This window comes from Phacochoerus africanus, chromosome 3, assembly GCF_016906955.1.
Source record: "Phacochoerus africanus isolate WHEZ1 chromosome 3, ROS_Pafr_v1, whole genome shotgun sequence".
In the NCBI taxonomy this organism is placed as follows: domain Eukaryota; kingdom Metazoa; phylum Chordata; class Mammalia; order Artiodactyla; family Suidae; genus Phacochoerus; species Phacochoerus africanus.
The window spans coordinates 65,148,506-65,163,102 of NC_062546.1; the positions used below are offsets into that span (position 1 = coordinate 65,148,506).

The 14,597-nt window shown below is 40.9% G+C and overlaps 1 protein-coding gene across 22 annotated transcripts in view; it reads left to right on the forward strand.

Moving 5' to 3' along the window:
- The window catches only part of NEB (nebulin), a 220,175-nt gene that overhangs the window by 150,716 nt on the left and 54,862 nt on the right, over positions 1–14,597 (forward strand). For all 22 annotated transcript variants that reach the window (XM_047771926.1, XM_047771945.1, XM_047771947.1 and 19 more), the window contains exons 108-119: positions 1,959–2,066; positions 4,387–4,500; positions 4,821–5,018; positions 5,340–5,444; positions 6,050–6,154; positions 6,976–7,083; positions 8,211–8,318; positions 9,966–10,073; positions 10,871–10,975; positions 11,080–11,184; positions 11,792–11,890; positions 12,223–12,333. In XM_047771926.1, the coding sequence (XP_047627882.1) occupies positions 1,959–2,066; positions 4,387–4,500; positions 4,821–5,018; positions 5,340–5,444; positions 6,050–6,154; positions 6,976–7,083; positions 8,211–8,318; positions 9,966–10,073; positions 10,871–10,975; positions 11,080–11,184; positions 11,792–11,890; positions 12,223–12,333 (1,374 nt within the window). The remainder of the gene's footprint in view (positions 1–1,958; positions 2,067–4,386; positions 4,501–4,820; positions 5,019–5,339; positions 5,445–6,049; positions 6,155–6,975; positions 7,084–8,210; positions 8,319–9,965; positions 10,074–10,870; positions 10,976–11,079; positions 11,185–11,791; positions 11,891–12,222; positions 12,334–14,597) is intronic.

Consider the following 14,597-nt stretch of genomic DNA (forward strand, 5'->3'; position numbering starts at 1 on the left):
TTCTGTGAGGAACAGATGTTCTGTCTCCACCATCGGTTTGTCTTATTTATTTATTCATATCAATACAGGTTCATGGGCATTTATTGTTTGGAACAGACTCTCATACTTTTTTTATAAGGATTTTTATTTTTTCCATTATAGCTGGTTTACAGTGTTCTGTCAATTTTCTACCGTACAGCAAAGTGACCCAGTTACACATACATGTATATATTCTTTTTTCTCACATTGTCATGCCCATACTTTTGTTATCTATTTTGTTGCTCAAAGTATTGCAGCTTTGCATATTGGGAGCTCTTTCAGGGTGACTCCCTTATCCCCTTATTATATCCCATCATTTTGTTTTTTGAGCATTTCCTTACTTCTTGACACCTTAAGATGCTCCAGGCTCAACTTGTATTTTCCCTGTTCAAGTTGAGGGAAAATACAAGTTGGAATTAACCACCTGTCCGAGGAGTCCTGGTTTATTTTGTTGGAGAATGGTATTTAGAATCAAGATCTAAGTGGTAGTTGTGCTCATTACTCCTAGGGTGTCATTGCTACTAGGCCCTTTAAGTGGACAGAGCTTAGAAATGTATGCTTGTATACTAACCCTTGTGTGCAAACATATCTGTATCTATTTCTATACTTACCTAAGTGTATCTGTATTTTAAAATCACGAGTTCCTACTAATACCTTCAATGCAATTCAGCACAATAGGGCTGATTCTAGTGTTCACCCTTTCCTTATTCGTAAATTATTTTTCCAACTTTCTATTTCCTCTCCAGTAATAAGCCTGGCTATCACTGTCTATGTATGTCTACTTATTTGTGCAACCCTTATATGCACATAAATATTTTCAGAATTTCTGACACATACCCCTGTGAGAAACAAGTTTACTAACTAAAGTCCAGTATTTTGTGTACAGATATTTTTGTCTACAGCTTTAGAGTATCCAGTCAAAATACCATTTACAAAATAACTTAAATCCCTTGTTTTCTTCACCACTTTCTTCACTGTAGTCTTGTTATACATTTCTAATACAATCAGGTTTATTTGTTACAGTGTGTATTCTATTTTAGTCACCTCTACTAGTCTGGTAGGTTCTTGGTTGTTTGTTTTAATTTGCATACAGTAAATTACGCTCTTATATGTAGTACTATGGCTTTTGACAAATGCATACACTCCTGTGTTCACCATTACAGTCAAAATACAGAAAAATTTTGTATCACCTTCAAATTTCCCCCTTGCAGCCCCCTCCTCTCCCCTGACATCCACAGAACTCTCTTCTGTCCCTGTAGTTTTACCTTTTCCAGAATGTCGTATAAATGAAATTTTATAGTTTGTAGCCATTAAGTCTGGCTTATTTCTCTTAGCAAAGTGCGTTTGTGTATTATGCACATTGCTACATAAATCAGTAGTTTATTCTTTTTACAGCAAAACAGCATTCAAAACCACAGTTTGTTTCTCCATTCACAGCTGAAGGACATCTGAGTTTCCAGTGTTTGACAATTATGAACAAAGCTGCCATACACGTTGGCATATAGGTTTTTGTGTGTACATAACTTTTTGTTTATACTGAGTAAGTAAATACCTAGAAGTGGAAACAAACATTTTTTGAGCTCCCGCTAGCATCATAAAAGTAGGGAATGGTAAATATAGCTATTTTTTAATGTTAGTGGTTTTCATCCTCCAGGAATTCCTGGACCTGGGGAGGGGAGGTGATTATGGCATCAAAACCTCTGATAACTGTCAAACTGTGATAAGTACTGTGGTTGAGAACGAAATAATGGACTCTGAAATTATGGTCATGGTATTCAACCGGTTTTTTACTTTGGAGTACTTGGATCCAACAGAGTCAGAAGAGCTGCTGGGGGGTGTTAGGGAATGTCTGAGAAGGACAGAAACAGGAAAAATATGCTGCTGAAATCTAGCCAGATTGCATTTTTCTGTGTTTACAAGAAGATTTCTAACCCCTACAGAACGTGTACAAGGAGGCCTGGGATAAAGTAAAAGCTACCAGCTACATCCTACCTTCTAACACTGTGTCCTTGACACACGCCAAGAACCAGAAGCACCTGGCCAGCCATGTAAGTCAAGGATAAACATGAGAGCCTTCCTACTGCCCTTTGCCCTTCCCTGATGTCCACTCCCAGAATGTTTCTGGCTGGTTCCTATGCTGCCCAGAAGTACCCCCAGCCCTTCCAAGGGGGCACAGCAGCAAATAATTCCAGATGCCACATCATCACCAGGTCTATGCACTTATGCTTCCTCTCAAGGGCACTGAAGTTCCCAAGAGGATCACAAACGCTTGTGTGAATGACACCAATGTGAATTTCTAGGCTGCCTACCTGCAGATTACATGGATAAATAAAGCTCTATTTCAGCCACAAGAGGAAACAGGACATAACATCCCCAATCAAAATAGACTCTTTCAGTGGAATTTTGTGGGCTTTGGGACAAAAATAAAACAGCAAATGTGGTAACTGGTCGTTGCACCAGCCCCAAATACATGAATAAAAAGTTAATCATCTTTGTTAACTATAAAATATAAAAATTAAAAAGATTTTTGAAATTCTATCTTTAAAAGCAGAGCTTTTCTTAAGTATAGACATAATTGTTAAAAAAATCTTAAATCACATGACCTGTTTATTTTTTTAAATTTTATTGTTATTAATATTTTTGTCTTTATAGAGCCACACCCGTGGCATATGGAGGTTCCCAGGCTAGGGGTCCAGTCAGAGCTGTAGCTACCAGCCTATGCCAGAGCCACAGCAACTTGGAATCTGAGCCACGTCTGCCACCTACACCACAGCTCACGGCAACACAGGATCCTTAACCTGCTGAGTAAGGCTAGGAATCAAACCCGTGTCCTCATGGATGCTAGTTGGATTCGTTAACTAATGAGCCACGACGGGAACTCCAAGCTGTTTAAATATAGTATAAAGTCTTATCACTTTCAACCTTTATGACTAATATGTTCTTAAGTAAAACCTTTTATTGTAAAATTCCCTATAACTTTCACTGCAGTTCTAATAAGCCTAGTTCTTTCAGAAACTTTACCTCTATAAGAAATTTTTACCTCTTAATTATGAGCATTTTATGTAACACTTTAGACCATTATTTCTCAAATCTTTTTTTACCATGACTCACACTGAGAAATTTATTCTGTATCGCAGGTCTCACAAACGCACACACACACACACACACACACACACCTTTAGTATGAATAAAAATTACAGATGAAGGATTCTCTCAGCAAATTGTTCTTAAAACAAGGTCAGATATAGATAAATTAATATTTTAAAAGGAGGATTCCAACTTTAGTTTTAAAAAAAAGATGCCTTCGAAAAATATCTTCTTTATAACTGAGAGGTGGCTTAGATGTAAGGAGCATGTGAGCTAATGTTCTGGAAAATTCTTATGGGAATTTTGTTTGGCTTCTAGTCATTGAAAGGCTTTCCTGGAATTCTGACATACATACTCCCATCTTTCCTTTTTTTTCCACTGAGATGTGGGCTTCTGAGTTGTGAGAGAATTGTTATTTTATCATGTGCTAGAAGGGTGGATTTTGGTCTCTGTAGAGGGCTTATTACCTCCTAGTTCATGAACTTATGAAGCATCAGTTAATAGGCAATATGGCTTAAGAACTAGACGTTGCTTTTCCCATAGAAGTTAGCTGCACTCTATCTTTGAAATACCTTGTAGAAACTGAAATTCGAGGAGTCTTTTAAGCATCAGAATTGTTTGTTACTAAAAACAAAAAAATTCCTGAGCACATTTTTCATCTTTGATTTATGGTTAAGAAAAACAAAGCCACTGCAGTTCCCATTGTGGCTCACTGGAAACTAATCCGACTAATGAGGACGCAGGTTTGATCCCTGGCCTCACTCAGTGGGTTAAGGATCCGGCATTGCTGTGAGCTATGGTGTAGGTCACAGATGTGGCTCAGATCCCATGTTGTTGTGGCTGTGGTGTAGGCCAGCAGCTGTAGCTCTGATTCAACCCCTAGCCTGGGAACCTCCATATGCCAAGGGTGTGGCCCTAAAAAGCAAAAAAAAAAAAAAAAAAAGAAAGAAAGAAAGAAAAACAAAGCCATTATCACAAAAGAAATCATTTTAAAACAGATAATCTTTTAAACTAAAATTAGTTGTAGTAACAGTAGAAGTGCTAGTATTGTACAGGAGTGTGAAAAGCGGTACCTAAAGGACATTTGCATGTAGTCTGATGTAATCCTCAGGGTAATCCTGCAGCAGGTACCGTGCTCCCTCTACCTCTGGGCCAGAGAAGTGCTAACCCCAAGGTGGCCAGTCTGAGTCGGGTCCTTCTATTAAGTCTCATGCTCTTTTAACAATATAGAGCCATTATTCTTCCAAACTGTATTTCCTCTTTTGTACTTTCTCTCTACAGATCAAGTATCGGGAAGAATATGAAAAGTTCAAAGCTCTTTACACTTTACCCAAAAGTGTTGACGATGATCCCAATACAGCACGATGCCTCCGAGTTGGCAAGTTTAACATCGACGTAAGTGATCCCCAAGGCTGACTTCAAGCTGAAGCCAAGTAATACAGCCCTGTGCTGCAAGTCAGAACAGGTTCTATTCAGCAAAGCATATGGCACTGAACATGCACATGTGAAGACAAGTGTTCTTTCAGCCCATACTGTTTTCCCTGCACCCATGAATCTGTACAAAGTGTCAGAAACTTCCAGTCCCTGCCCACCCACCCCCAGCTGATGGCTACAAGCTAGGTTCCCTGATCTCTCTGGCATCTGAGAAAAGCACATGTCACTGCGATTTCTTTCATAATTCCCCATGTAACTGGCATGGTGCATTATCCTCACAGCGCCTGTATAGATCCGTTTATGAGAAGAACAAGATGAAAATCCATATGGTGCCTGACATGGTAGAGATGGTTACTGCTAAGGATTCCCAGAAGAAAGTCAGTGAGATCGATTACCGCCTGCACCTCCACGAGTGGATTTGCCACCCCGACTTGCAAGTCAACAGTCACGTCAGGAAGGTCACAGACCAGATCAGCGACGTAAGACCATTGCTCATGAAGGTCCCCCTGCCCCAGCCCCACATGCCCACCCTGAAGAGAGACAGACTCACATGTTTCCTCATCTTAGCTCTCTTCCAGTGTCACTTTCCTATATACCCAGGGGTCTGATGGGAATTCAGAGCTGTCCCTGGAAGCAGGGCTCTAAGTGCCATTGTCTCCATGACACCCATGGCCTTAGGGCATGATGTCTGGCTTTTCCTTCCATAAAGTCATCCTGGGTCCAGAGGATGTCCAATGTCTTTGGTGCGAAAGTTACAAATTTTCTTTTTCTGATCCCCTCCATCTGTGGCAATCCTGTAGATTGTGTACAAGGATGACCTCAACTGGCTGAAAGGCATTGGTTGCTACGTCTGGGACACTCCTGAGATTCTCCACGCCAAGCATGCTTATGATCTACGCAATGATGTGAGTTTGCCTCGTCTTTTGGTTAAGTATATTTCCTTCTCTGTGTAGTCTAGAGTCTAGGGGAGTGCATGTAAAGCACGAAGCTGTGCCTAAGTGGTGCTGAGGCTGAGCTGGAAGAAGTTGCTGAGGAGCCGAGCAGCCATTTCTCAAGAGTGGAAACCATGCAAATGAGCTGTCTGATTGTCCCCTAGTGCAGAAGTGACCCCAGATCTTATCTCCACCTTCTGAACTATCTTGGATATGTTAATGAGCACATAATTCTCATTATTAGAAAAACCTCATTTGTTAGGAGTATGTGATGCTGTAGATAGGATCTATTTGTAGAGAGAGGATTAGCTAGGCAAAATAATATTGCTATCAAGATTTCCATAAGAAAGCTTAGACATCCCTAGGAAAGCAGTTGTCAAGATCCTAAAAGACTCTAGAGGAACCGTGTGACTGCAAGCATTGATTATGCAGATCATTATAAAATTCAAGGGCCCTTTGGTATGTTGAATAAGAATGTCTGTAATGTATGTAAATGCTATGAGTTCAAAACAACCAAACCCTCTGTGAACTGATATAATGAATGGTCTAACACAAGCTTATCTTCTTCCCCTGGGCAGATCAAGTACAAAGCTCATGTGAAGAAAACAAGGAATAACTACAAGTTGGTTACCGACACTCCCCTCTACGTTCAGGCTGTCAAAAGTGGGAAACAACTAAGTGACGTAAGCGCCCACTGTGAAAGTTACTTTACAGGGCCAGCCCTCAGCAGAAGTAGGAAAAAACCAAAGACAGGGCAGGGCTGGGCCTTTTCTCAGTGAGAAAGTAGAGTAGGTGCCTTAGAAAGTATTTAAGATTCTCCTCTTATTTCCCAAAACCTGATCCATCAGTTTCCTGGGGTGGCATTGTAAGTGGTTTAAGTCTATGAAATCCTTTGTGTTTTGGAGCTTCCCAGGTTGCTTTTTGTAGCCCTATGTTTATGCCTCATAGCCTCAGCCTTCTAAAACATTAGTGCTCACTATGGTGGGATGAAGAAGGAGAGGTCTCTGCAGTACAGACGTGGTACCCACTGCCCATAATCTGTGAGGTTGAGAAAAGCACGGAACCCCCTGAACCACAGCATGTGGACCAGGAAAGTGGCTGGAAAGCACCCCTCTAAAGGCACAGTGACACGGAGCAGGCAGAACAGGAACAAAGCTGCCCTTTTTTTAAATTAACCCCACAGGTTAATAAGCAAACATTAAATCCTACCAGTGAGTCAGAACATGAAAACCTGTCTTTTGAACCTGCGGTGGTAAAATGCAGACTCTTCCTCCTCTTATGCCTGAGGTGGCCCTCCGCTCCCCCAAACCCGGTACTTCTCAGTAGGGGGGTCCACGCCCTGGCTCTGGTCCTGTGGGACAGGGTGCAGTACGTGACATAGAATTCCCTAGGCAAAGGGGAGCAGGCCTCCTTCTTTATGATAAGAGACTTGGGTTTGCCTTTACCTTGCTTCTAATTCTGTTACCATGGTCCAGTCTGCTCACTCTGCTTCTCTCCATACCAGGCCGTCTACCACCATGACTATGTGCACAGTGTCCGGGGGAAAGTGGCTCCAACCACAAAAACCGTGGATCTAGACCGGGCCCTGCATGCATACAAGCTGCAGAGTGAGGTGAGCAGTCAGGTGTGGACAGAGTGTCTGGTAGAAGGCCAGGATGAAGTCATAAGGTCAGGCCTCTCTAGAAGTGGCCTCAGCTTGACCTTGGAAATTGTAAAGGCTGATGCATTCCCAGGAGCTAGACAAAACAAAATAAAACAAAATCAGTTCATCACCTGTCTTCCCTCTGGGCTGGCAGCAAGCAATGGGTGTTTTGGGAGCCATGCTTACAATTTACAAACAAGGCCCATCTACTATCTGTGCTCTCAGAAAACTTCAAATCCAAGACAAGATGACAAAGACAAGGCTTCTAATCATAAAACACTATTTACAATAAGAGATAAAACTAGAAAGTGCTGTTGGAATTCAGAAGAGAAAGAAACTAGATTCAGCTCACATGTATGGTCTCCCTGTTCTTTGTTATCTGGTGGTGCTACTTTGGTCTCACCTTTAATGCCACTCTCCTATACTGAATGTTAAAAGCAATTTGGTTTTTAATATTTTAAATACTATCCTACTCTTGTAGCTCCCTTGGGAGATAGATTATTTCAAATCACAGATAGAAACTCCTTTCTTGGGGTTCCCATCATGGCTCAGTGGTTAACAAACCCAACTAGGATCCATGAAGATAAGGGTTCAATCCCTGGCCTTGCTCAGTGAGTTAGAGATCCAGCATTGCCATGAGCTGTGGTGTAGGTCTCAGACGCAGCTCAGATCTGGCCTTGCTGTGGCTGTGGGGTAGGCCAACAGCTACAGCTCTGATTCAGCCTCTAGCCTGGGAACCTCCATATGCCACAGGTGTGGCCCTAAAAAGCCAAAAAAAAAAAAGTAACCTGGGAATTCCCTCGTGATGCAGTTGGTTAAGGACCAGGCATTGTCACTGCTGTGGCGAGGGTTCCTGCTGTGGCAAGGGTTCGATCCCTGGTCCAGGAACTTCCACATGCCATGCGTGCAGCCAAAAAAAAAAAAAAGTAATCTGATCTGTTGCTTGACTCTTAGAATTTATTTAATTTTTTCTTGAAATCAATTCTGTGATTTTAGGTATATTATCAAATTGAACACCTAACATGAGCTGGGTCTGACCGTTTCAATCACTTATTTGACTTAGCTGTCGTTTCACCTGCTCTTCCTCATCCCAACAGAATCTGTACCGAAAAGATGGCCTGAACTCCCTGCCCACTGGCTATAGGCTTCCAGGCGACACTCCTCACTTCAAACATAATAAGGACATCCGATACATGAGCAGCTATGTGAGTGGTTAAGATGGGGCTTGAAGTGGGAGGGGGGCGCTAATATTTACTAATAGCCTATTCTAATCCCCCTAATCACCCCCTGAAGTGCCAACATGATATGATGATGTGAGCAGGGGCACTGTGGAAATGGCCTGCTGCTGCATTTTGGCAGGGTCTGCGTCCAGTAGGTTAGCATAGGACTTTCATGGGGTTGCATCTCATTACCCAGTTACCTTGGCTCTGGGCTCATGGCTGACATGATGCCTCTACCTTGGCCTTAGAGCAGAAGCATCCCAAACTATCCCAAGCCATATACTGGAAATGCAACTTTATACATTGCTGTGTGGCATAGTCTTATCTTCCTTCTGCAACATTTCAATGCAGAAGATACAACATCAGTGGACTGGGAGTCTGGGGTCAGTGGATGCAAACTATTGCTTTTAGAGTGGATAAGCAATGATATCCTGCTGTATAACACAGGCAGCTATGTCCAGTCCCTTGTGATGGAACATGATGGAGGATAATATGAGAAAAAAATGTGTATATATGTATGTATGACTGGTTCACTTTGCTAGAAAATTGACAGAACACTGTAAATCAACTATAATGGAAAAAATAAAAATTATTATAAGAAAAAAAAAGAAGATATGACATCACTGTGTGTTCCTTTGAAAAGAAAGGCTCTGTACTTGTCTCACTGCTTACCCTCTGTTACCTGTTTCATAGAAAACTCAGAGAGGTAGTCAGGCTCTCCTGACCTGTAGCTTGCCCAGGCATTAGCTTTCTCACTGTGTCAGTTGGGACTTGATGAACAAGGTCTGGAGAAGTGTTGACTATCCCAGTGACTCTGGCCTCTGGCCGTGCCCACAGACCAGCCATCAGCTGACGAATCAAACCTCCTGACCAATGCTCAATGTTAATTATTGGGCCAATGCCCAATAATTCCAAATCAGAGTCACAGGTTTAATCCTCTAACATTATTTAAAAAAAATTTTTTTATCAGAGTATAGTTGACTTACAATGCTGTGTAAGTTGCTGGTGTACAGCAATGTGAATCAGTTATACATATATATACACATACATACATATATATATATACATACATATATACATACATACATATATATATACATATATATACATACATATATATACATATATATATATATATATATATATATCCATTCCTTTTCAGACTCTTTTCCCATAGAGGTCACTATAGAGCATTGAGTAGATTTCACTGTGCTATACAGTACATTACTCATCTGTTCGATATATAGTAGTATCTATCATTTTTTCAGAGTCTATAAAGTCATTCATCAATCAGTCTTCAAAAGACTCTCTTGTTTCAGATTTGCATTTCTTAATTTCCTAGCCATATTGGGACTAAAAATACAGGTTTTTCCCACATTTTGCATACCTGCTTACAAACAGATTTAAGTTAGGCAACTCTGCATGGTTTTCCTTTCTGGACCTGGCTTTATTAGCCAATAAGATAATTTTTAAGACTCAGATTATTATAGAAATTTTGTCCATGACTTTTTTTTTTCATACTTAATGCTTAGGGAGTAATTTTCAAATGAAAGTGACAGCTCTCTTCCATCTGAGATGTGTGATACTCTCCTTTGTTCACCCAGCAGTGATCTTCTTACTTTTCTTTTGCAGTTCAAGTACAAAGAAGTTTATGAACACTTCAAGGCAAATGGGTATACACTTGGACCCAAAGACGTACCATTTGTCCATGTTCGGAGGGTCAACAATGTTACCAGTGAGGTACTGTGAATGTTAATTCTGTGGAGGAGTTTCAAAGACCATGGCTTAGTTTGAAACACACTAAGAATTAATTGTATTTCAGCTATTAACTCACACATCAGCAAGGAGTAAGGGAATCCTTTTTGTCGGTGTCATTTGGACACTGGTATCCCTTGGCATTGTTTTTAATATTTGGTAATGCCATTTAGAGACCCCTGATCCATAGATATTAATGCAAATTAATTCCTTCTTTTGACATTTGTATTTAAAAATCTTTAGTAAGGTTGCATATTAGTCTGATTCATAAATCTGGTTTTATATATAGAATATGTGTTTGGGAGTTCCTGTCATGGTGCAGCGGAAACAAATCTGACTAGTATTCATGAGGACGCGGGTTCAATCCCTGGCTTCACTCAGTGGGTTGGGGATCTGGCATTGGCATAGGTTGCAGGCGCCCGCTCAGATCCCACATTACTGTGGCTGTGGCTGGAAGCTGTAGCTCAGATTCGTCCCCTAGCCTGGGAACTTCCATATGCTGCAGTGTGGCCCTAAAAGGCAAAAAAAAAAAAAAAAAAAAAAAAATTAGCTCGAATATCTAATCCTACTGTCCAACCATCTGATTGAAAATGGGAGACTTTGTGCTCAAAATTCTTCACCTAAATGAAATAAATACCATTTTCTATTTCCCCCTTATTTCAATCATTTTCTGTATCCTTAATCTCTTTTCTCATGGCTCTTTAAAGACTATTGATCAGTGTACAGACAGATGCCCTCATCATCCTATACTAAACACATGAAATGATTTTTCTCCAATGTAGAGACTGTATCGACAGTTGTACCACAAACTGAAAGACAAGATCCACACAACTCCAGACACACCTGAAATCCGCCAAGTCAAGAAGACACAAGAGGCTGTCAGTGAGGTGGGTATTTTCTTAGGAGAGGGGGATGGCCATGGAACCCAGGGATGAATGTCACTCATTTAGTCTCTAATCTATGTGTTTATGGGCATTATCTTCCCCTGCAGTTGATTTACAAGTCAGACTTCTTCAAGATGCAAGGACACATGATCTCGATGCCGTACACACCCCACGTGCTCCATTGCCGCTACGTGGGAGACATCACCAGTGATGTAAGCTTCTTGTAGGGTTCTTTCTGGAAGTCTTGCCAAAAGGCAGGCTTGCTTTCAGCATGTAAGCCAGTCTTTGAACCGTCTTTTGCATGGAGTACTTCAAAACTGAGTGTACAACTTGAAGGTAAAATAGTATGGAAAGAGGACCTCACATTCTTCCTGCTGGGAAGAGTAGTAAGAGGACCACTTGAGAAATACAAGAATTGCTGACCACTACTCTGCATTCAACATCAAATCATTACCACCCCTCATTCCGGTCCTCTCTCCCAGATCATGTTGAATATCTTTCTTCCACCTAGCCTGTTCACACTCCCTTTAGAAGCATCCTACTGTCTTCTTTTTCTCCTTGAATGGTTCCTTCTCCTAAAAGACCACTCCATTTAATCTGTGCTTTTCTCCCATCAATATAACAATGAAATGATAGCTCTGTCCCCTCCTCAGTTCTGGTTAGTGATGTAAATCTTAAAACCCTATGATTAACTTGAGTGCAAGCAAACTCAGAGTCCAGGGTGGATGGATTGAACAAAAATGAAAGCTCCATCAGTGAAGAAGTATCACTACACTATGTTTGTTCATGACCAGCTATACTTGTATGTTTGCGACACAGATTAAATACAAAGAGGACTTGCAGATCCTGAGGGGACTGGGCTGCTTCCTATACGACACTCCCGACATGGTCCGCTCCCGACACCTGCGGAAGCTCTGGGTAAGCACACACCATCCTGATGCCAGCTGCTCCTGCACAACTTCAAGGCGCTGGGCAGAAAGATCCAAGTCCATAGCTTCTTTTAAGGGGAAATTTGCCATTAACCAATTGAGCAAGTCTTGTCCCACTTAAGATGATCTGGGCCTCCTGTGAAAGGCAACGAGCTTAGTTAAATGATGATTGTTTTGGGTCCTGCCTGGGAAGACATCCAGGACACAGAGGGGGTCAGTTTGGCTGGCTCATACCAGCCATTTGAAAGACAGTGTGTGGCCGTGACATGCAATCCCTTCAGTGTTTAATCAGCTTGCATTTCCTTTGTTGGTTTTTTTAAGTCTAATTACCTGTACACTGATAATGCAAGGAAGATGCGAGACAAATACAAAGTGGTGCTTGACACTCCAGAATACAGAAAAGTGCAGGAGCTGAAGACACATCTGAGTGAGGTAAGTGAACCTGTCACCACAAGGTCCTCATTCCTCTAGCCAACTTTTTTGAGGTAATTATACGAGGCCAAAATCTCCCTTCTGCCTATAATTACAGAGGGGCCATCTTGTCTCAGCAGGTCAGTTGACCTCACATTGCCTCGGTTTACGCATTTCGTTCCTTTTTAAAAAGATGAGGATGTTGATACTGCCCTACCTATGACAAGGAGAGTTTACACAGTTTTATAGATGAGAGAATCCTTCTGTTGGAGTCCCCAAACTGAATTTGTTTCAGAGCTTTCCCTCTCATTAATTCCTGCCTTTAGGAACCCTGATTGTGGCAGTGCTATTTGAAAGGCCGTCAATGGCACCCAGCTCTGCTGCCCACTCAGGAAATTCCATACGGCTTAGTTTCATTTTCATCCATCCCACCTGGCACTGAGGCTCCTGATCTGTTGAAGTTACTTGTGCATAGATCTGATGCTCTCACCTGTACTGGTCCCCAGAGCTCTGGCCACTATCTTATTTAGATGTGTGCCATAACAGGTACCCATGTTTGCAGAAGACTGCATGTACTTTGTAAAGGTAGGGGCATCCTACAGATGCAAACAGTTGCTCTTATTAGAGGTCTCTGGGCCATTTTTATTCAACTCTCTGTCTTGTGGCCTCATCCATCAGACTTCATCTAGCTATCAAGCCACTTCATTGACTCCCCATTCTCAATAACTCTGATGGTTACTGATTAGAAATCACTTCTGTTCTTAGACTTTAGAGATGCCCTGGCAAACCAGCGTTGTCATCAGTACAGGGGTTGTGCAGCCTCCTATATTCCTAGTGAGCTTCTACAGATGCTACATTGAGCCCATGCTTCCCTCTGTTATTTTGACAAGTGCTAGCACTTAAATAGGAATGCTTATGGGGTTTTTTTTCCCCCTCAGTAAAGGTGCCTCTGCACTCTGGCTAAGTATCAGAATCATCTGTGAAGTATTTTAAAACTACCCTTGAGTGAGGTCCAACCCCAAGTCTCCCACTAGACTATGATTCTCTATGTCTGGACACTTGCTTTAGCTCCTCCATAGATGATTCTGATATTCAGCCAGGGTTGGAAGACAATAAAGCCATTAAAGTATCACATCTCTCCTCCAACCACCAAATAATTAAAAATTGTTTGGTAACTTAAAGTGCTTATTGAAATGCTTTTACTTCTTTTAGATGTCTGGGTTAAGAATTATATAAAACTTTAATTTCTCTTCTTCCCAGTTTCTACTGGGATTTTTTTCATATTATGAATCAACACTGAGGAAGAATAGATATTTTTTAGTAGCGTCATTTCTCTCACCCTTGAGACACTGTAGAATGACCTAGGCTTGATAAAATACCAATCTAAGCTACTACCCTGAATTCAGAAGGTCTGGGGTAGAGCCTGCAAATCTGTTTTGAATAAGGCTTTGGGGGCTTTGTAGGATCAGGAAAGTTTGGAAAACACCAGCTTAGTAAAAAGTTTGATGGCCAGCAGTTTAAGTTATTGACTTTTGAATTGTCTTTGAATTGTGCAGATTCTTGACATATATCTTTGTGGTGCTAGGAAGCAGAGATGTTGTCTCAAGGAGCATAAGCTATGAGTACCTAAGTACAGGAGAAATAAACTTCAAAGGGGATTATAGAAATAGCATGGGAGAGTTGTGTCTTAGTTTCAGATTTATTTTCAATTTGTTGAGTGACCGTGCCTAATTTTCATGTCAGCACTGCAATTTCCTGAGCTATGAAACTGGACTAGATAATGATTTGGGTTTCTTTTAATGGTAACATTCTGTGAATTTGTCAATTTGATTTATTCAAATTTAGCCTTGAAGAAAGGTAAACTTCCATTTCATTTCTCTCCTTTCTTTCAGTAGTACTACCCAAAGAGCCCCAAGCAGATGAGCTGTATTTTATTTCAATTTGCACTTGTATATAACTTAGATGTAAAAGAAACAGACATATACATATAGGTGTATATACATGTTATTTATTTCCTATGCTTTATCTGTTCAACTAGCATCATTTTTGCCCATGATTATAATTTCTTTGTTATCCATTTAGACTTTATATTAAATACCTCAATGTTTATTAGCAGACTATTATTTTTCAGATCTTTTTAAAAATATTTTTATTGTATTTTATTTATGTATTTTTCAGATCTTTTATTTAGGTACAAAATGATAAAAGAATAATAGAGCTGAGCTCCTGCATTCCATGGGCTCATAATCTCTGAGAAGAAATGAACATCAGCATGATAAATGGTG